The 23,284-nt window shown below is 42.3% G+C and overlaps 1 protein-coding gene across 1 annotated transcript; it reads left to right on the top strand.

Moving 5' to 3' along the window:
• Positions 1–2,693: 2,693 nt before the first annotated feature.
• On the top strand, positions 2,694–23,239 carry MED6 (mediator complex subunit 6). Its single transcript, XM_077322635.1, has 8 exons — positions 2,694–2,839; positions 7,202–7,361; positions 8,346–8,437; positions 11,999–12,081; positions 14,937–15,045; positions 15,607–15,722; positions 21,005–21,032; positions 21,945–23,239. Exons 1-8 carry the CDS (start codon positions 2,818–2,820, stop codon positions 22,073–22,075), a joined length of 741 nt encoding a protein of 246 aa, XP_077178750.1. The 5' UTR covers positions 2,694–2,817; the 3' UTR covers positions 22,076–23,239.
• Positions 23,240–23,284: the final 45 nt, after the last annotated feature.

Below are 23,284 nucleotides of genomic sequence, written 5' to 3'. Positions count from 1 at the left end.
GTGTAAATGTTCTCTTCCTTTCGCTTACCAACTCCTGAGGAAGTATGGATGAAACTATTTCCAGGTATAGTAGCCCGATATACAGTCCACGGTTAACATTCCCACACCGCAGAGGCAGAGGGAGAATGGCTTGTCATGTAGCCAAGTGTTAGCCAGAGAGGGGAGAACAGCAGGCTGGACAGAGGCCAAGTGTCTTAGGGCAATCCTGCTTCAACCACTAATAGCACTATTACTGTGCTATTAAATTCTCAGACAGCGAGAAGGGTCTGCGGCTCATAGCAGAGAAGCTGTTTTGACACACAAAAGGTGCCAGGTTCAATCCTCACATCTCCAGTTAAAAGACTCAGGTAGTAGGTGATGTGAAAGACCTCACAGAGCTGCTTCCAGTCAGAGCAAACAATACTGACCTTGATGGACCAATGGTCTGACTCAACAAATGGTAGCTTCATGTAAATATGTGACAAAAGGAACAAGAAACATATGCTACTCTAGTCTATCTTTGTCATTGTAACTGAGTGAGAAGTCTATGGAAGGTAGCTATGGCCCCTTCTTAACATTTTCTCCTTCCACTTCCTATCAGTAGTAGCAAGTACTAGAGTAATTCACCCAGAACTGTGGCTAAATATGATATAAGACATCAAAAGTGTTGTTGCCCATGATGATGTTGCATGATTGCTATTTTCTCATGATGCAACTGGTGTTTCTGTGGCTTTTTAAACCTGTAATTTGAAGGTTTGTGAGCACAGCACTTGGAAAATATAAAAAGCAACATGGGGATTAAATAGAATTTATCTGTATCCACCTAAAAGATGTATTCCAGAATGTAATTACTGTTTTCAAGACAAAGAAAATATGTTTAGATCCTTGGATCAAAGGCATGAGAAGTTTCATCATGAATTTAGCCAGAAGAGCTGCAGGTCCTGATGCAGTACCACAGTATCATCTGCTAGGCCTTTGGTTAGGCCAGGCTGAGGGGGACAGCATAGGCCCCTCCTCCTAAACTGATCCCTATTATTCCTCATCCAGGTCACATCTTCTTTTCAGGTATTGGCGGGCGGGGGTCGAGTGGGGACGGGGGTTTGGGTGCGAGGGTTTTATTGTTTGTAAGATATGTTGTTTTTATATATGTAATTGAAATGTTGATGTTAGTCACCATGAGCCAGCTGGCCGGCTGGGAGCAGTGGCCTACAAATCTAATTAAATAAATAAAATAAAAATGATACATTAAGAGAGTTGAGAAATACTGTCTTAAATTCCACTTAGTTTGAGAGGATTTTGAAGGAAACACAGAAAGGGTCTATTATTATTATTATTATTATTATTATTATTATTATTATTATTATTATTATTATTATTATTATTTAGATTTATTTCCCGCCACTCCCCGTAGGCTCGTGGCGGGTCACAATAGTCTTATCCCCATTAAAATATCCATTAAAAGACTTTAAAAACAATCCCAACATGGCGGAAGCTCTCCTTATTCCTATCCCCTGCTATCAGAGCGGCAGGGAGGGTGGGGAGGAGATCTAACTTACTAGGTCTGGGGGGGGGGGGGAATGCTGGCACTCATTCGCTGACCCCGGCCTCAACCAAAAACCTGGCGGAAGAGCTCCGTCTTGCATGCCCTGCGGAAAGCTGGTAAATCCCGCAGAGCCCGCAGCTCACCCGGGAGCTCATTCCGCCAGGTAGGGGCCAGGACCGAAAAGGCCCTGACCCTGGTCGAGGCCAGGTGCGCTTCTCTAGGGCCAGGAACGATCAGGAGATTCTCCCCCGCCGAGCGTAAAGCTCGAACCATTCAGTCACTGCTTCCAAACATCTGGCGAATGGTTCCGGGGAGGAGTCCGGGTGGCCGTCCATGAGGAGATAGAGCTGGGTGTCATCAGCGTACTGGTGGCAACCCAGCCCAAAACTCCGTATCAGTTGGGCCAGAGGGCGCATAAAGTAGGTATACTCAGAGTAAACCCCATTTTATTTACTGAGACTTACTCCCAGGAGAGTCTTCTAAGAACTGTAGCTGTTCTTACTTTAGCTCTGCACTACAATTAACATTTTTATTTTAAAACAAAACTTCTTTATTTCTAGATATCTTTTTACCACTCTATGTGATCAAATGGATAGGGTTACAATGTGTTAAGGCAAAACTAATCAACATGTCTGGTGCAATCCTAAAGAGTTATACCCTTCTTAGTTTACTGACCTCACTTTACTTGGCGCACAGCTATGCCATTTGAATTTATCACTTGCATATATGCTTAGGATCCTGTTAAAAGTTGGAGAAATGTCGTTAGCAAGTTGCCCCCCCCCCCTTTACAGCTCCCTGCTTCATCTGCCATTAAAAGCAGCTTGATCTGTCGATTTAAACATTTATGTCCTGACTTTTGCAGCTAAGAGTTGTAAAAACAACATGAATATGCTAAACAGGTTTTTTTCTTTGTGCACTGGCAGCTCTATTCACAATCCCATAAAAGTTTAGGTCAATACATTTTGAATTATTTAGATGTATCTAGATCTATACAGCTCTTTAGACGCCACCCTATGTACCCCACGTTATTTAGCTTCCCTGCCTCCTCTCCCACTGATCTCTCAAGATGCGTGTAGTAAAGCTTTCTACAACTCGAAGCAGCTGGAGTTTCCATAGAAACCAAGAATCGAGTCCACAAACCGTCCCCGGATTGCTGGACAACTGAAGAAATAATTGCGCATGCGCCACGGCGCTTCTTTCGCTGCTTACAGTGGTTGTCTCTCTAGCCGCGGCCTGCTCTTTGTTCTGATGAGGTCATCGCTTCGCGCCGGGTGCGACGTTTCGCCTTGAAAATCATGGCGGCGGTGGATATACGAGGTATCGGAAAACAAAGTTGTGTGTGTGTTGAGATTTGATTGTTTGGTTTACGGCGAACTAGGCTAGAAATAGACCTTCTTCCTGCTGATATACTTTTCAAAGCCGTCAATCTCCGTGCCGGGAGGGAGTGGAGAGCAGGAAAAGGGCCACGGGGGCGTGAGTTGGACCGCAGAGCATCTCTGCTTCTAACGCACAGAGGAACAAGTGGCCACCGGATGGCTTATGCCGGATGGCTTATGCCGGGTGTTATGGCCATTGGGAAAAATCGCAGCGGACTGATGGTCCGCCTCTTTTGGTGCTCTCCCGCCCGGCTCGGGAGACGAGTAGGTTGGAGAGACTGGGTTGGGGGTGAGGACAGCGGTGGAGGCAAGGTGCCAGCCCTCACTTTCCCCTACAAAGTTTGATTCCTGGGGCACTTTAGAGACGAACAGAGTTTTATTCAAGGTGTAAGCTTTCGTGAACGTGCACACTTCTTCAGATATACACGTGCATGCACAGGGAAGCTTATACCTTGAATAAAACGTTGTTGGTCTTAAAGGCACCTCTTGAGTCAAACTTAGTTTTGCTGCTTTAGGTCACCAGGGCTACTCACTTGAATCTTTCTCCCTATGGATAGAACTACAATCAGCATGAACTACAATCATTCTGGATCTCTTCAGTTACCTGTTACAATTCCAGTGTCACTTTCCTAATTACTATTTAAAATGAATAATTGTTATGTATTTATTTATATTTATAATCCTCCTTTCTCTCTGGGATTTAAGGCAGATTATACTGAACTAATCAGTACAACCAGCAGACCAGAGATAAAGCTCAGCAAAAGAATTAACATGACACTGTAAATTTATTTATTTCATTATTACATTTATATTCTGCAGCTGGCTTGCGTTGGATTACAACATTCATATAAAATCATTGCAACAATAAAAAACCCTCTCACCCACCATGAAATGAAAGTAATAATTACATAATAGAAGCCTATTTTTAGCAACAGATAGTAAAAATTCTACATAGTGGTATAAACTCTAGACCCTAACCCTTTGCCCAGAGCTCTTTCTGAACCACATTGTTACCGGGCATCCCTGTTTCCTATGCAAAATCCCTCCTGAATAATTCAGCTTCCATCAGTAGCAGAAAACCATGAGAGGGGGAGCTCTTTTAACTTTATCAGGCAGATCATTCCATAAGCGGTGTGTGTGTGACTAGAGAATGTCTGTGCATGGGCAGTTGTTGGTTTTGCACATTTGCAGAGTAGCCTCCTTAAAAGGCCCTACCCAGATGAGTGAAGGTTTAATGGTGGGTCATAGAGGGAGAGTTGGTCCTGTGAATATGAGGGACTAAAGCCATAGAGAGCTTCATATGTGATAGCCAGTACCTTAAATAGAGCTTGGTAACTTATGGACAACCAATAGAGTGACTGCAGAATGGTTGCAAAATGCATGCTTATCTGGCTTTCAATAATAACTAAGCTGTGGCATTCTGTGCCAGATGGAGTCTCCAAATTAATTTTGAGGGGAGATCTATCTAGACTAGAACAATCTAGTCTTGATGTTACCATGGCATAGATCCAAGTGGTCAGATTGTCTGTATCAAGGTAAAGGGGCATCTTCTGGTCTAAGCTGGGTAGGAAGGTGTTTTTTCCACTTAGGTTTATTTGTTTCCCTATAAGTAATCTTGATCCTGTATAACCCCAAGGTTCTTAACTTAGTAGGGATAGGATTGTGCCCTGTGGAACCCTACAGGATAGGTCCCACCCTGATAACTTATCTACAAAGGTAATCATTTGACTCTGGTTTGCAAGGAATTATTTGAACCAGTTCAGTGCACCACCCCTAATGGCTATTTATGCCTCTAAGCATCTTAACAAGATGGTATGGTCCATTGTATCAAAGGTAACAGATAAATCCAGTAGGAGCAATAAGGAAGACTGACTTTTGTCTACATTTAGATGGAAGTTTTCAATTAAAGCCAGCAGAGTTGTCTGCATCCCATAGCCTAGTTCCAGACTGGAATGGATGAGTTATCCAGGTCAGTTGGTCTGTTGCTGATACTCTTAACAATTGCCCAGGAAGGGCAGGTTAGAGGGATTTTTTTTTTAGCGTTGGATGGATAACCACTCTTTGAGTGGCTGAGGGAGGATCCCCAGAGCTAGTGATTGATTTATTATAGGTACTAAGGATTTGTTGATGTGATCTTTATCTGATTGGTCAAGGATACAGGACATAAGTAGTGGCTTTCATGAATCACAGGAGCTTATCAACATCTTTCATGGGAACTGGGTTAAACTGGTCCAGAAACAGAACAAGCAGGATATTAGGCATTTCTGCTCATGGATCTATGTGGCAATTGGCAGAGGATATTCTCAATAGTTCATCAGCAGTATTTCTCACATGTATCACAGCTAATTGTCTTTTCCTGATACAATGAAGGTTCAACTTTAGGAATCAGCAGATGCCATGGTACCTTGAACAATTGCAATGATAATGAACTAGCTGATACAATATTGGTAGAGAAATAACAGTACTTTGCCACCATCACTGCTCCTTAATAATAAATAATTAATGTATTTAATCACAAGGTCAAGTATTGCATCTTTATGTCACTTCAAACTCAAGTTTTAGTGTTTTAAGGTCTTGTACAGTTGGATCTTTCTGTCACAGCTGATTCATTTTACTGTGATGATTTTGCATGCTGAATAATTCTGAAAATTATGCTAAGTAGTTTAACAGAAAAAGGTTTTTATACCCTGCTTTTAAACTGCCCAAAGGAGTCTCAAAGCAGCTTACAGTCACCTACCTTTCCTCTCCCCTGTGAGGTAGGTTGGGCTGAGAGAGTTCTGAAAACTATGACTAGCCCAAGATCACCCAGCTGGCTGCATGTGGAAGAGTGGGAAATTAGATCAAATTCTCCAGATTAGAGGGCACCACTTTTAACTGTCATTCAACTTTACTATTATTATTTATTATACAGAATATAGATTAGATTAGATTTCTAAACTGCCCCTCCCTATTAGGGTTTGTTGCTATGGTGTTGTTGTGTCTCTGTGCACACCCATTCCTTGCTGAAACAGCCTATGTCAATATTCTCTTCTGCTTGTTGTACATGTAGGTGTTTCCCACTGCTTCAGGTCTCATATGTTTTATGTTTTATGATTTAATGAAGCATGCATCCTCTCATCAGGCATTCCCTAACATAAGTATGACTGTACATAGGAATGAAATTTGGGAGCATTCCTGTTAATTTTTCACGTGGTTAGCAGCCAACAGTGCCTATATATAATACTAAATGTGTGTGTGTGTACACTTACTGAAGTTGTGCTTTTTATATGTTCTTGCTGCAACAACACACATCTTTATTCTCACCAATAATAAAGAAAAGATTGGTAAATTGCTACATTGAACAAAATCAGCTTTAATAGAGGTAGAACATAACAGCTGTATTTGCATAATAATCTGAATATCTCTTTGCCCATTTCTATTTTATACAAGAGACCAGCATATTAGAGACTGGTGTGGTGCATGGATTATTCATAGACCTGTTTATGCTGCATTAATCATGGCTTTGCAAGCATCTAGGTTTGCTTTCTAAAAGATTTCTGAAACAGTATATTCATATTTTATGCAGCTGAGCCTGTATTACTTGTTTACTCAAAGCTTTCTCTACATTCAAACATCCATCTTAGAATACTGCGTTTGCAAGAAATGCTCACGCAAATTCATTACAGTCCTGTATTCTTTTTTGTCCTTGTGCTACATCCTTTTACTTTGCAAGGCAGATGTTTTATTTCCTTTGTTTTGAAGCCCTTGGAGACTTTTGTGATTTCCACTGTAAAATGGCTAAGGTTCTGGTTCTGAGCTTCCTTTTGTTATACATTATATTGTCTCCTTCCCTTTAATTTTTCTGTGATTATTGCTGCAGTGGTCCTATGACTTACTTGTTACATAACTCTTTGTAAATAGCTTGTTGTTCAAAGTATTCATGAAGCTTGATGGAACTTGAATAAAGAGTTCTCATAACAAAGGTTTCTAGCCAACACTGCTTATTAGTGACATTTAGCCCTTCTAAAATGGATTAGACAGCTTTAATCTTCCATAGGATTCACACATACCGATTCCCACAATTGGTTAGCCATCATCCTTGATATTCAAATTGGTCAGGACTGATGTATTGTTAGGGTCCATTCATAGATGATCATTATTTTGTTTTAGGCTGGTAGAAGTTTAAGAAAGTTATCTAGTGGCAGCTAGTCTAGAAATGTAAAGAGATATTGGGTAGACATGGAAAAGCTTTTTAATTTCTGACAATATGTCACCATTGTACTATACTTGCATTAACTCTAGGTTTTTCTTTCCCTCTGCCTAGATAATCTCCTCGGAATTTCCTGGGTTGATAGCTCCTGGATTCCAATATTAAATAGTGGAAGTGTATTAGACTACTTCTCAGAACGTAGTAACCCATTTTATGATAGAACATGCAACAATGAAATGGTCAAAATGCAACGGGTAACCTTAGACCACTTGAAGTAAGTTACTTCAAGTAACAATCTCTTAGACTGTTTTCAGAATGGTGGGTGTTGGTTTCTGTGAAGAATCCAATAACAGCAATAGAGTTATTTGGGTCCTGTTTTCCTTTTCCTTTCCTTTTTCCTTTTGTTTATGCACTGGAGGTTTCATGCTGTGCTGCAGGCTGGCGTTTTAGTTGTGGCAGGTTGCCCCACCTCTTCCTGCACCCACATGGGGGAGCATTTTGCCTGGTGCACCTCACCCACCCCCTATTTGTGCTCCTGCACGGGAGCTAGGGCAGGGAAGTTCCCAGTGCATAAATGGTCATAATGAACTGTGTTCTGCTAGTTTCAAATAATGAAGCTAGCCTTTTAAAAATTATTGATCATTTTGCAAGTAAACAATGAACCAAGGCATTTATTGGAAAAGAAATATTCGTTTTCAAATGATGCTCAAAGCCTGATTGAACCCAAGCATGTATTTAGTATCACTTTATTGTCCCACTAACTCATCAGTGAATGGGAAACAAGTGAGTTTGCTGACTGCCTGGAGAAAAAAAAGTTCTGTACCTTTAATAGAGATTTTACCTCCACATCATGGAAAGCTTCATCTGCCCATTTCTGTACATTTATTCAGTTATTTATACCCAATCTTTCTCCGCAATGAGGACTCCAGGTAACTTACATCATTGTTCTCTCCTCCACCTTTTGCCCACAAGAAATGTGTGAGGTAGGCTAGGCTGAGTGTGTGTGACTGGCCCAAGGTCACCCAACAACTTTGCATGACATAGTTGGGGATTCAGACTTCGTTCTTCCAGATCCTAGCTGGACACTCTAAATCTCTATTCCACAATTACACTTGTTAAACCTTAATTAAAGAGAGAGGACATTTTTCTCAAGGCTTGTTGGCAATGCTAATGATAGGCATTCATATTTGGTTTCTCTGCTGAATGCAGTAAGACTGTAATCATTGGCTCTTCTGATTGAATCTTTTCTTTCTTCCAGCCAAATGGTTGGTGTAGAATATATCCTTCTCCATGCACAAGAACCTATTTTGTTCATCATTCGTAAGCAACAAAGACAATCCCCCACTCAAGGTAAGGATTACTGCAGTGTTCCTTTTAATGTTCCTAGTTTTTAAAAATTCAGAGCAATCCAACATGTAAGTACCTTGTCACACACAGAGGGATCACCATAGGGTTCAGTACAGCTGTATCCCTCCCTCCCTCCCTCCCACTCACCCACCCACCTGAATACAGGCAAAGGATATTCCTGGGTAACAATTCAGCTTGCCAAGTTTTGTGCCTCTGTCACAAAAATATGAAGTTTGGAAGAAAGATGGTTTTAAGTTTTATTGTTAGGATTTGTCTTTCTTGTATCATACCTAATGACCATATTGTTTTGGTCTCTAATGATTTGGCTTATATAACTTGGTCTGAACAACTATAATAATAAACTTTGACTTTGAGGGCAAAGGCAGTAAATAAAACCAGGGAGAAAGAGGGGAACCTCACAAGAGAAGAAAAACAAAACATACAAGGTGCCCTGACATAAAGAACTTACACCTCCAAGAATTCTTTTTGAGATTGTATGCCAGCTATAGAAAAAAATAAATACAGAATTAACAATTAAACAACTAGCAGCAAAGAATGTTCTTGCAGAAAGAAAGCATGGCAATCAGGATAGCCAACTGGCAGCCAGCTCAACATTTCACTGAGTGCCTTCTCAAGGTGCCAGAATTTTCAGATTGTAGAACAAAGCCACAAAACAGCAATACATAATAAGCTTAGAATTTTTGTATGATTTCTACATACTGGTTTATGTCAGGTATATGTGTTTTCATATATGTAATTTCAAAAAAATACTTGGAGATATTGATTCTTTTGCCCCTTTTTGGTTTTGCAAAGGTAGTAAATGCCTTTATGGAGGGACATGGTCCCTCTTCCACTTCAAGATACTATGAAAGAGCTACTGCTGGAGATATCCTCCTTTAATTCCTCTAAGTACTGTTAACCAATCAAATATTCTTTTCTGGGATAAGGTGGTGTTTGATAGCTTCCCATTTCCCAGATGTTTTGTTTAATATGTTATCTATACCCTTTTTCAGTTTGGTTGATTTGGATATGGAAGCAGTCTTGGTCACCTTAGTTTATGATGACTATAGCATCAAGCATCAAGTAAACAGGGGGAATTCTGTTAGACTTGGCAATTTACAGTACTATTCCCTTTGGAACTTCTGCACTACCTAGCTGGGATTTGGGGGTAGTGTGCGCGGTTTGTTCTAGTTTCCTGACAGTGGATTTATCCATTGGTGTACTTAATTAGTCTGTGTGTACAATGTTCTAAAAACTGGGCAAATTGTTGTGATGTTCTTGGGTTGTGTGTGGGTTGTGGGGTGTGTGTGTGTAAGAGAGGGAGTGTATCAGTTTTAAAATAAAGCTATCTTGGGACTGGAGAGTACCTATGTGCATCTCATTATACTAAGTCAAAGGCAGCTGGTGTGACAAAGTGGACACAGTGTCAAACTAGGATCTAGGAGAGCCAGACTTAAATATCCATCTTGCCAAGGAAGTTTCCTGGCTGACCTTGGAACATATGTTTTCAGCCTAATCTAGCTCTTAGTGTTGCTGTGAGGATATACTGGAGGAGAGGTGAGGATAATGGTGTTTTGCATGCATATTGGAGGGGGGGGGGGGAGCAAGGTCTAAATGAAGTAAATGATTAAAGTTTTGTGGGCCCCAGAACTTGGCCAGAGGAATTCTGGAAAGGAATATGAGAGAAATGTTCCACCCCTACCATTCCCCATAACGGCTGCTTTTACTTCACCTTCAAAGTATAGGAAAGAAATATGTGAAGATCTTTCTGTATGTGGGCTCTGTGCTTATCTAGGAGGGATAATACTAAATTAAAAAAAATAAAAAGTGAGTGAAGAAAAAAGCAAATGTTTCCAGCGCCAGATCCTAAAACCCTATCTTGTCAGCCTATGAGATTGGAAGGTATAGTCTACTTTTCCTCTGCTTGAGATAAAGAAATGCCCTCTTGTGGCAAAAGATTAATAATGCAAAGGGAGAAAACTCTTTGCAATCTTAAAAACAATAAAAAAGAACCCAAAACAAAGACTTATTAAGAGCTTCTGTGAATGAGTGCCTACCTCATTAGATGCATGTGACATGTCTCCGTTGTTGACAAATAAATGGCTGAAAAGACTGTCCTTAAAAAAAGAGCGCCCCTCTCGCGAAATAAAGGCTGTACATGCACAGAGCTATCCTGTGGGAACAGAACCTTAAGAGCACTTAAAACTCCTGGAAGCTTTAAAGCAACATAAGGGGAGGAGTTTCCTCTCCCCTTTCAACAAGACCAAAAGGAACTCCCAAGAGAGCGGGAGGGAGCCAGCCTCTGCCTCTCCTGCTCAATAGTTTGGGCTGGGGGCTGCACAGTTGACTCCCAAAGTCTCTGTTTTAGTAGTGCTACAGCTTTATAGTGCTTGTCTTCTGGGCTGCTGATGCAAATTGGAGGCTGCATCCTGCTATGCCACTAAGGTTGGGAAGTGCCTCCTCTGCAGTTTTCATGCACATCATTTCTTTACATCCCCCCAATGCACATCATTTCTTCAGGTGAGAAGGGAACCTGAGCTCACTGCAAATTGTCATGAGCCACAACTTTTTGTGTTTGTATATCTAATTCCCCATGTGAGGATATTTTAATTCAGAAATTAGATTTATGGCCCGGAAATACACTATGAAATGGATACCCTCTAAGATGTCATTGGCCTTTGTGTGTGTGTTTGTGGGGGCTGCTACATGCAATGCAACCCACAGAGTATTTCCAGCCTTCAAAACTGGGCTTCTATCAGTAAAATGCAGGAGTGAGGGCCCTTATGAGGACTGTTTTGGCATCTCAGTTCACCCTACTCCTTCCTGCCTTGAGGGAGGACTCTGCAGGGCAGGGGCCAGAAGTACCCACCAGGCAGTTTGTATGACTCAGCAGTCCAGTAATGGTTTCCAAATGACTTGATGCCACACAGCTTGTCTCAGACCACACAACTGGCTTGGGCTTGATAGTGGTCAGTTCCCAACTCACCTAAACAACTTGCAAGGGAAAGAAGGAAAGTAGAGACTCAGCGCGGTGTCATGCATAGAGTGTCAGACCAAGATCTGGGAGACCCTGATTCACATCCTTACTCTGTCATGAAAACCTGCTGGGTGACCTCGAGCCACTCACTCTCTTAGCCTACCTCACAGGGTTGTTGTGAGGATAAAAGTGGGTAGAGGAGAATGATGCTGCTTTGGGTACCCATTGGGGCAAAAGGGAAGGGTATACATGAAAGAAATAATAAATTAAGCTGTAGGTAGAAGAAGGTTTGTTTGGTGAGTGGGAAGATGGAAGCAGGGGGAAGGGAGACTGTATGTGGGCTGCCAGGAGGAAAGAAAGAAGAAATAATGTAGGAAAGGGAATACAGGGTGAGATGAAGCCTCTTCCCCCACAAGTCCTTGTGGTTTCCCTGCTTGTATGTACACAGAAAAATAACACACTGAATGTATTTTCCTTTGGAAGATGAATTTGAAAGTATCCATAAACTTTCATCTACTGCTCCTTAAGCTGTAAGTTGAACCAAGTCACCCATTCTTTGTTCAGTGCTCTGGGTTATTCTTTTACAGTTATTCCATTGGCAGATTATTACATTATTGCTGGAGTGATTTATCAGGCACCTGACTTGGGGTCAGTTGCAAACTCTAGAGTGGTAAGTTTCTGTTGTTGCCTTTTATTTTTTAAACAAGAATTGCTTATGTAGTACTTGGTTTGTTCCCCATTTTCTTAAATTCCCCCCTCAAGGCTGTCCTTTAACCCAGCGGTCCCCAACCTTCTTGTAGTCGGGGACCGCTTCCGAGGGTGGGAGAGAGCCGGCGGCCCGGCCACAGCAGCTGCACGTTAACGCGGACGCGCAGTTGCAGCGCATGCGCGTTTTCGCCACTAGGTGGCGCTAACGCGCAGAACAGCCGCACGCGCGCGTTTTCTCCAACGGGGCGCAAACACGCATGCGCGGCGGCTCCGTGTGTGCGCATTTGCGTCGCTGGCGTGCCAGCGGCCGCGCCTGCCTCTTTCCCCCCTCTCGCTGCTGGGGGGGGAGGCAGGCGCGGCCGCTGGCGGCCCGATACCATGGCCTTAACGGCCCGGTACCGGGCCTCAGACCGGGGGTTGAAGACCCCTGCTTTAACCTTTTCTGGAAAATGTACAAGAGCCCCATAAGCAATAGAGAAGAAAGTGTTGAAGCATATTTTTGGATCATTAACTGTTACATGGTGTATTGTTTTATATTAAAGCTGGGAATGACCAGACTGGTTCTTAATATGTGCCAAGACCTGGTCCTAGTACTTCTAAATTTAAATATGTGTGCAAACAAATAGTCCTTCCTGTCCCCTGCATCCCTTTTGCTTCATTGATTGCCAGGGTGTGTGGTGTGCGGAGTAAATGCCTCCTTCCCCTTTCTGACTTGAACCAAAGAAAAAAATAAATTGATAAAATTGAAAGGGTACAGAGGAGAGCGACGAAGATGATCTGGGGCCAAGGGACCAAGCCCTATGAAGATAGGTTGAGGAACTTGGGAATGTTCAGCCTGGAGAAAAGGAGGTTGAGAGGGGACATGATAACCCTCTTTAAGTATTTGAAAGGTTGTCACTTGGAGGAGGGCAGGATGCTGTTCCCGTTGGCTGCAGAGGAGAGGACACGCAGTAATGGGTTTAAACTTCAAGTACAACGATATAGGCTAGATATCAGGAAAAAAATTTTCACAGTCAGAGTAGTTCAGCAGTGGAATAGGCTGCCTAAGGAGGTGGTGAGCTCCCCCTCACTGGAAGTCTTCAAGCAAAGGTTGGATACACACTTTTCTTGGATGCTTTAGGATGCTTAGGGCTAATCCTGCGTTGAGCAGGGGGTTGGACTAGATGGCCTGTATGGCCCCTTGGTGGTGGTGACAGCATTCCAGTTGAACTATTCAAAATCTTAAAGGACGATGCAGTAAAAGTGCTACACTCAATATGCCAGCAAATTTGGAAAACTCAACAATGGCCACAGGATTGGAAAAGGTCAGTTTACATTCCAATCCCAAAGAAGGACAATGCCAAAGAATGTTCAAACTACCGCACCATTGCACTAATTTCTCATGCTAGCAAAGTTATGCTCAAAATCCTACAAGCTAGGCTCCAGCAATATGTGGACCGAGAACTTCCAGAAGTACAGCAGGATTTCGAAGAGGCAGAGGAACTAGAGATCAAATTGCCAACATACGCTGGATCATGGAGAAAGCTAGGGAGTACCAGAAGAACGTCTACTTCTGCTTCATTGACTATGCTAAAGCCTTTGATTGTGTGGAGCACAACAAATTGTGGCAAGTTCTTAAAGAGATGGGAATACCAGAGCATCTTATTTGTCTCTTGAGAAATTTATATGCAGGTCAAGAAGCAACAGTGAGAACTGAACATGGAATCACTGACTGGTTCAAAATTGAGAAAGGAGTTCGGCAAGGCTGTATACTGTCGCCTTGCCTATTTAACTTGTATGCAGAGCACATCATGAGAAATGCGGGATTAGAGGAGTCACAAATTGGGATCAAGATTGCAGGGAGAAATATCAACAACCTCAGATATGCAGATGATACCACTCTAATTGCAGAAAGTGAAGAGGAACTAAAGAGCCTGTTGATGCGGGTGAAGGAGGAGAGTGCAAAAGTTGGCTTGAAACTCAACATCAAGAAAACAAAGATCATGGCATCCGGCCCTCTCAATTCCTGGCAAATAGATGGGGAAGAAATGGAGATAGTGACAGATTTTATTTTCCTGGGCTCCAAGATCACTGCAGATGGGGACTGCAGCAAAGAAATTAAAAGACGCTTGCTCCTGGGGAGGAAAGCTATGGCAAATCTAGACAGCATCCTAAAAAGCAGAGACATCACCCTGCCAACAAAAGTGCGTTTAGTCAAGGCTATGATCTTCCCAGTTGCAATGTATGGCTGCAAAAGTTGGACCATAAGGAAGGCCGAGCGTGAAAGAATTGAGGCTTTTGAACTCTGGTGCTGGAGAAGACTCTTGCGAGTCCCTTGGACTGCAAGGCGAACAAACCGGTCAGTCCTAGAGGAGATCAACCCTGACTGCTCTTTAGAAGGCCAGATCCTGAAGATGAAACTCAAATACTTTGGCCACCTCATGAGAAGGAAGGACTCCCTGGAGAAGAGCCTAATGCTGGGTGCGATCGAGGGCAAAAGAAGAAGGGGACGACAGAGAATGAGGTGGCTGGATGGAGTCACTGAAGCAGTCGGTGCAAACTTAAATGGACTCCGGGGAATGGTAGAGGACAGGAAGGCCTGGAGGATCATTGTCCATGGGGTCGCGATGGGTCGGACACGACTTCGCACATAACAACAACAATGGCCCCTTCCAACTCTATGATTCTATGATTCTAAACCAAAGGAAGACTGTAGGCATTAAGGTAGTCCAAAATATTGCACTGAATGTAGATGGGATGTTATTTTGTGTGGTTTGTTTGGCTAACTTATAGTAGTGTGAGGGAAATTATACATTTTGTTACCTGTACTTTCTAAAGCTCACTGCAGTCCATGGAATCCAGTCAGCTTTTGAGGAAGCCTTGTCCTACTGCCGCTATCACCCATCCAAAGGCTATTGGTGGCATTTCAAAGATCAAGAAGAAAGAGGTAGGATTTCCAAGGAGTCTGGGCTCTACAATCACTCTCCCCTTTTTCTCAGTGTGCAGTCTAAGTGGTCTGTGCTGCAGTTTATTAATACTGCTGATTTTGTTCAAAAACAGTCAAAAACCAATAACATACTATGGGAATGTGTTGTATCAGCATAGTGTTGGAGTGGGTTTTGATTACTGTTTTAGGCCCTTACGCTTGTGGGTAGGGACAGCAAGAGGAGGGAAAATTGTCTTCATTCCACACTATGAAAGGGATTGAGACTAAAGAAAACCCACGTGGATGTTGTTGGTTTAGAATCCCTGTACGATAAATAGAAATCTGTGTATATTCAAATGCACGGAGAGAGGAGAGACTAATCTCCTTCGTGGAAAGCTCCCCATTATCAGTATAATCGATAGAAACTTGTGGTAATGAATGTGGAAAATTGTAAAAGAGAGAGAGTCATGGAATCACTAGACAGTGCAAAATGGGGAAGATGGGGAGCTGAATCCATAAGTGAGTTAAGGATGAATAAAAGAAAAAATATATTGGTTTGATTATTGTCTCATTTATTTTCAGATAAAGCCAAACCAAAGGCTAAGAAGAAGGAAGAACCAAGCTCTATTTTCCAGGGACAACGTGTGGATGCATTACTTCTTGATCTGCGGCAAAAGTTTCCTCCTAAATTTGTGCAGGTATTAGGTTAAATTGTATTCATTTTGGGTGGATTTGCAGGGGGTCTTTATAAAGGTGGTAGAGCTGTGTTACTCAACCTAAGCGTTAGAACATTCTGCAAGGGTTAGAAGTTGATCTCTAGGAATGTATTTATCCTTGGTTATACCGACACTTGGTTTTACTGACTTCATATGTTATACTGACTTCATTTTGATTTTTTTTTAACCATGATTATGGGCAGTTAATTATTAGCTTTCTTCTTTAAAAATCTGAGAAGCCTTATGGAAACAACTCTTGCATGAGTTTGGTGAAAATGAAAGATTTTTCATAAGCATACAGATAGCTTTTCCCATTCATCTTTCTGAGTGTTATGATTGATATCTGTGGATTATACCTTTTTGTATCCCATATATCTTAAATAAAGGCCCTAGCACACAAATATTGGTCTATGATGTATATAGGACCCTCAAAGAGGTTTCTTTCTTTTAGTGTTTCCTTTTCTTTGTCAGAGTGGAAGACAGTGTGTTCATGGAGAGATTGGTGTGAATCCAGTAGCAGTTCCTACTAGGCATGAGCAGTCCAGATTTGATTCAACCAATTTGTGCATGAATCAGCTGTGATTCATGCATGGATCGCTGAAATTGAATCTGAAATGTTTTCCCCCATTAATTTAAATGAACAAATTGTGGATGTCCAAATCACAATTTGGGTGATTTGGACAAGCCACAGCTGTTTAAAGTAATCTTGCCCCATGGTCAGACCATGGTGCCCTGAAAAGGATGCCACCCCTCCCCATTTGTGCAACAGGCGTATTTTAGCCCACTCACGGAGACTCATGGAATTCAAATGATTAATGAATGCTCTGTGGGACCCAATGCCCTCCGGTGACTTGTTGACAGCCTTAGTGGAGGACTAGCAGCCAGCTTGGTGTAGTGGTTAGGAGTGTGGACTTCTAATCTGGCGAGCCGGGTTTGAATCTGCGCTCCCCCACATGCAGCCAGCTGGGTGACCTTGGGATCGCCGCAGCACTGATAGAGGTGGAATATCAGGGCTCTCTCAGCCTCACCTACCTTATAGGGTGCCTGTTGTGGGGAGAGGAATGGGAAGGAGCTTGTAAGCCGGTTTAAGACTCCTTCGGGTAGAGAGAAGCGGCATATAAGAATCAACTCTTGTTCTTCAAATGATGTCTGCTATTGATGAGATTCCTCCTCGGCACACTCTCTGCCCTCATTGCAAGCAGTTCCTGTGATATACCTTGGAGCTTTGCGAGCAGAAGAGGGAAGTAAGATGGCTAGAGCGAGTGTGGTGGAAAACATGTGACCAAGCAGCAAGAATACCTTATCGCATGCTTATGCATGAGATGGCGGTGAAGGTGGTGAAACATGAGTTTTTTGCTGCCGAAATCTCGTCTGCTAGCTCTCTCCCAGCACAATTGTTTAGTTCGATCTCTTACTGTCCCCGAGCAGGGGCACCAGAATAATGGTAAATTTGATTTGAGTTGTGAGGCATTAGTGAGCTTTTTGTGGATATAAAGGGCCTTTTCGCACAGGGATCTTTGTTGCAAATTGTTTGCGGAATGAAAAATCGCCATTTAAAATAGTGGAATTCGTCGTTATGCATACCTGCCTTTGTAGTGGAATCAGTTGCGTTTTTTAGCGTTTCCCACAGGCTTCCGGTCTCGGCAGAAATCGCTAGAAAGGAAGCGCTATTGCCAAGCTCGTCCCGCCCCTGGCCGTCAAGCAGCCAATGGGCAGCCGTTAGCATGCTCCCAAACAGCCCCTTTCCCTTTAAGAAAGGTTTTTTAAAAAAAAAAAAAAACGACCCATAGCAATGAATCTAGGTAGATTCGTTGCTACGGAGAGACCCATCCAGCTGCCTAATGTGAGCTGTCGTTTGATTGTATGATCATTTGCACGCTGCCTCGAGTGATAAAAAAAAAAATCCCCCCCCCCTCTCACGGGCACGATTTTCGGCTGAATTTATTTGTAAAAAATAAAGGGACTTTATTTCAGCAAACGGGCTTTTCAGTTGTTTGTGCTTAGTGACTAAAGGTGAAGGACTGAAGCCAGGGAAGCCTCTAAACAGAAAGAGGCTCGCCGGTGCGTTTATCCCCGCTCGCTCGGAGAAAAAAAAATGGCGATCGCTTCGCCGGAAGTTTGGAGGAGAGAGCCAGGGGGAGGGACTTTGAAGAACCAGCAACAATGGTAACGCACAGATCTTTAGCGCTACTGTTGCAGATTGGTTGCAGGAGTGTATCGCTATCCGGAGGGTGAATCCACTTTTCTGGATTCCCCTGAAAGCGCCACAACGAAGCGCTTTTTGCTGATTGGTTTCAGGATTGTTGCAGATTGTCTACGACGTCGTGGGTTATGTCAAATTAGTAGCGTTTCCAAATAGCAACCATTCTGCTACTTTGAAGCCGTGCGAAATGGCCCAAAGTCTTGTCGTTCCACCAGGCCCTTCCTGCTATGTTTGATACAGAACTGGCCTCTTTGCACTCCCTTGTGGGCATGCCACAAGAGGCCATACTCTCCTCCACATTCTTCAACATTTATATGTGCCCTCTGGCAGAGCTGGTCCGGGGCTTCGGATTGGGCTATGATCAGTATGCAGATGACACCCAGCTCTATCTCCTGGTAGATGGCTAGCTGGACTCTCCCCCGAAACATTGCCAGATGTTTGGAAGCCATGACTGGGTGGGTCAGGAAGAGTTGCCTGAAACTCAGCCCCTCCAAGATGGAGGTCCTATGGCTGGGTAGAAGGGGACAGGATCAGGAAGCATGCCTCCCCTGTCTGGATGAGATGCAACTTAAGGCTGTACCTGTAGCCAGGAATTTGGGGGTGATCTTTGATGTCTCCTTATTTGTGGAGGCTCAGGTCACGAAAGTAGCCCAAACAGCATTTTTCTATCTGCGCCAGGCGAAACTACTAGTGCCCTACCTGTCCTCGGACTACCTGGCCACGGTGATCCATGCAACAGTCACTTCTGGGTTAGACTTCTGTAACTCACTCTACACGGGCCTTCCCTTGTGTTTGACCCGGAAATTACAGCTGCTGTGAAATGCAGCTGCTAGTGTCCTCACAGGGTCATCTTGGAGGTCCCATGTCCAGCCTATGCTGGATTAGTTGCTGATCAGCTTCCAGATCAGGTTCGAGGTCATAGTTCTTACCTTTAAGGGCATCTGCAACCTCGGCCCCACTTATCTTCTTTTTTTTTATATAATTTTATAATTTATTATTATATAAAGCATTTACAGAGAAATTGAGAAGAAAAAGCGACCAGCTGATATGGTTTGCCATCTCTTTTAACATAGATATTCAGTTCCCATCACATATTATTCCTAATCTAGAAGTTTTTACCATTTTTCTTAGTCAAGTGATTGTTAATACATATGAGAGTATGATCTGTTATAAGAATACATTCTGTTATTATCTTAAATGATATTAGGTCAGTCTCCATAAATTGTCCCTGACCCAAGAATTACTACTGCCGTCTTGTTAATGCCTATAAAGTATGGTTTGTCATCCTCTTTTAGCATACATATTGACACACATATTCAATTCCCATCGCATATTAATCCTGATCTAGAAGTTATTACCATCTTTCTTAGCAAAGTAGTTGTTGATACATATGAGGGTATAATCTATTATAAGGATATATTCTATTATTGTCTTAGATGATATAAAGTCAGTTCCCTTCATATATTGGTCCTGTCCTAAAAGTTACTGCTGCTGTCTTTCCCACAGGAAGCCAGGAGAATACTCCATTGTTCAACTCATCCTTCAGGTGGTCGCAGAAAATGAAATTGTGTTTTTTTCCATAGTAGAGTGTTTCTGATTGTCCTTCTGTCAGGGCCAAAGAAATCTCTTACTTGATTCTTGCTTGCAGTCGCCTTTGAGTAGACTTTGAATCCTTTATCAATCTGGATATCTTCCTCTGGTCGCACAGGAATATCTCCTGATAGCTTCCTGGTTGCTGTTGCTTTTGAATAGACTCTTTTTATTTTGCTGATCCAAATCATTTCCTGCTCTGAATAGACTTCCAGGTTTTCGGTACTTTCCTTCCTTGAATCTGTTTTCCCAGGTTCTTCAAAGGTACTTTGGGTTTTTACATCTCTGGCACTCTCTCCCTCCAGTTGATTAACTTCCAGACATTGAAATTTCGTTTGTTTTATTGTTAGCTGAGCTACGTCATCAGCTGGTCTCTCCGGACCATGGGCTCCATCCAAAAGCTCCCCCTTAGTCCCACGGATTTCCTTTTCCAGCTTATTGACTGCTTTCAGTATCTTTGAGTTTCCTTTGCATAACAGATGGACCCACTTATCTTCTTGTTTCCATTTTTGGTTCTGCTGTTGGTATAGGGAGACTATGTGTGTGTGTGGGGCGGGGGGGCGGGGCTTAATTTTTGATTATCTATTCTGGTTGCTGGATTTCCCCCCAGAATTATTTACTTTTAAAAGTTTTGCAATTTGGTTTCTTCCGTTTGTTACTGTTTTAATTTATTTGAGTAGTTTAATTTCTTGATTGTTTGGAATTGCTGTAGGTGTGGGTGTGTATGTGGGGGGCTGAAATTAGGAGACCATCCTTAACTTATAAATTTTGGTTTTGTTGGCTCTGGTAGTCTCCTTCTACTTGTTGTTTTAGGTTTAGTGGGTTTGAGGACTTGTTCCTTTTTTGTGTGCGTTTGATTGAGCTTATAATTTTGTTTCCAGGTTTCGGGCTTGGTGAGGCAAGGGCAGAAGGCTTTAGGCCTGCTGTGTCTTGTCTGATTTGAGGTTGCTTGCAGTTGTAGCATCTTGGGTTTGGTGTTGCTTTTTCTGTTGGTTACTAGTTGGTGCCTTTTTCCCTGCCTTTTCCCCTGTCTTAAGCCAGGTTGTTACAGTGGTTGTTTTCAGTGTATTGGTTAGATAGTAACCGTTTGAGTACTTGTTTGTGGTTGCAGTTTCAGGGAAAAACAGCATTTTAGGTCAAGTAGTGTTTTTTTAGTGACTGTGCCAGTTGGTTGGCATTGAGTCCTGGATATTTGTTTTTCTTATTTGCTGGAATGTTGCTTTTGTGAATGATACCCCCTCCCCTGCGATTATATTTATGTGCTGATGGTGTATGTGGCAGAGTTGTTTGGCCATGCTAAGACAATGCATATGTCCAATTCTGCTGCTCTCTGGGTGGGCAGGCAATAGTTGGCTTGGTTTGCCATGGAACACTGTATTTTGTAAATATAAAGATCAGTTGACAAAGATTATGTCCAAGCTAGGCTATATCCTTCTGATTCATGATTTCATTTATTCATGTTTTTCCATAGCAAAAGCCTGGAGAAAAACCCATCCCAGGTAAGAAATTGGTTGCCTTTTTCTTTTTCAGGGCCAAATCCAGAGATTGGGTTTCTGCTGGGGTTATTGTGAAGATTGTTGCTGCTAGCACCAAACACATGCCTATCAAAAGTCTTTAAATGTAAGGATTTGCTGTAGCAGAACTTCAGGGAATTCTCAAAGGAAAAATAGACAAATAAAATAATAATTATAATGTATAAAAATGTCCATGCTTCTGATGATGTGTTGAACATTCCAAAGCCTTCAGATATAACAACCACCACCACCACCGCGCTGCAAGGAGGCTTTGGAACATTCAGCAATCTGCCTCTGAAGGGGGGTGGGGGTGGGAAGGAGCTAGAAAGCAGCTCTCCTGATGGGGAAAGTCATTTGCCGGCTCTTTAGACCTCCCCACCACCACCATGCTGTCAGAATGCAGGGAGAAGCCTCCCTGCAGCCTGAAGGGGAAGCGCAGGGAGGGGAGCCAATAAGCATCTCTCTTGATGGGAAAAATGCTTGCTGGCTCCTTAAACCTCCCCCTATCAGGCAGCAGCGAGAAGGTTACCTGGTGTCCATTTTCATTCCCGCACACAATGGGCTTCACTATTAGTAATGATAACATCAACAATGGACTGTGAATTCGTAAAATGTCCAGGTTGCAGGAAGCCATAATTCATAGCTAGAGCAACTAAATAATAAGTCATGTGATTTCTGAGTTCTGGAAGTGTTATACTCAAGTGATCTTTCAAATAATGTGTGAGTGCATGAAAATTAGGGAAGCTTGAAAAATTCCTTTCCTTTGCCGTAGGGGTATCAGTTGTACAATTGTTCTGTTTCTACAATAGTGGAAGAAAAGAAATGTGGTCCTGGCTGTTGCCTGCTATGGTTTGATGTAGTTTTGGATTATTCTATGTGCATATTTTATTTCACCAGTGGATCAGATCAAAAAGGAGCCGGAGCCAGCTCCTGAAGCTGTCAAGCAAGAGGAGAAAGAAGCTGCCAAGATCGTTCAGCAGAGCACTAGCACCAAATGCCCACCTGAGAAGAGGATGAGACTGCAATGAGAAGTGGCACAACGACACTCCAGCATGCATGAAAGAAATCAGTAAATGATATCTCTTCCCTTTCATTGTGGTCTGCTCTGAGGACTGTAACATTTGTGTTGTTTCATTTGAAATTAAACTTTGAATTTTCCTGAATTAAATATTCAGAAAACTGTTTGGGGCACACAGGAAGGAATGGCTCAACCCCTTCCTATTTTAATAATCATGGCCAAATTTCCCTTTATGTATTTTTTCTCCTATCAAAATCCATTATTTTCAAGCCATGGTGGCTTTTCTTTGACTGAAATTTCCTTTTTTTAAAATAAAGTATGGATCTTGGTCCATGTGCTTTGGCGGAAGTCTGCTTCTTCTGTCTCTGATTAGTAGATGTGCCTTTAAAACAGGACAGCAACCCTTACCAGTTGGGCTTATATGAAGAAAAGTGTGAACTGTATTTTGGTACTGAGGGATAAGACAGTTTTCATAACTGCTTAGTAAAACCCATATGATTGGATTTCAGACATACTAAATTTCCTAGTCTCCTTATTTCACTAATGCACACTATGTAGACATTGAACATTCACTCTTCTTTCTAAGAATACGAGGTTATGAGTTAATCTGTCAAATAATGATGCTTTAAAAAATAATGATACAGAGGGGTGGCTGAATCAACCTGATTAAGTTTTGTTTTCTTCCTGATTTTGCCCCCAAATTAGACTCATAAAAAGCAGATGAATTGGGAAGGGCTGGGGTGCTTTGCTACTCCTTTTGTCTAGTATTTACAATGGCAAAAGGAAATCAGTACCAATTGTTGAGCTTAGCTGGGCTGCAGTAATATTCTGTGGATGTCAGATATTTTCTGTTTAAGAGCAAGGTATGGAAGAGATTGTGTCCAGAACATAGTTTAAATCTTTACTGCTTTCAGCAGCCATTAACTACTAAGTTATGGTGCCTGGTAATAAAAAGTATCTGCCATCATTTTATAAATGTTGTGCCATTGGTAGTTCTTTCAGTTTTTAATCTTTATGAAATGCTTTATAACTGAGGGATCAGCATGTCAGATCATAACGGTAGTGGCAACTCCCTTCATGGAAGACATTTCCTTTGTATCATCTTTCCAGTTTGTAAATGATATATTGTTTCAAATGACAGGTGGAGCAGGAATAAATTATTTTTGTGAAAGTATATTTTCTGTATTGTCCCTTTGCCTACCTATTCAGCTGTACTTAG

This window comes from Paroedura picta, chromosome 2 (assembly GCF_049243985.1).
Source record: "Paroedura picta isolate Pp20150507F chromosome 2, Ppicta_v3.0, whole genome shotgun sequence".
Lineage (NCBI taxonomy): Eukaryota > Metazoa > Chordata > Lepidosauria > Squamata > Gekkonidae > Paroedura > Paroedura picta.
The sequence above is the reverse complement of the archived record's forward strand: the minus strand, read 5'-3'. Positions and strand labels throughout refer to the sequence as shown.

Bases quoted from the DNA above. Each gene is read 5' to 3' on its own strand.
- MED6 (XM_077322635.1), top strand. From the start codon at position 2,818: ATGGCGGCGGTGGATATACGAG. The intron at 8,438-11,998 runs GTAAGGATTACT...ATTCTTTTACAG, and splicing joins AAGACAATCCCCCACTCAAG to TTATTCCATTGGCAGATTAT. The intron at 15,046-15,606 runs GTAGGATTTCCA...ATTTATTTTCAG, and splicing joins CAAAGATCAAGAAGAAAGAG to ATAAAGCCAAACCAAAGGCT.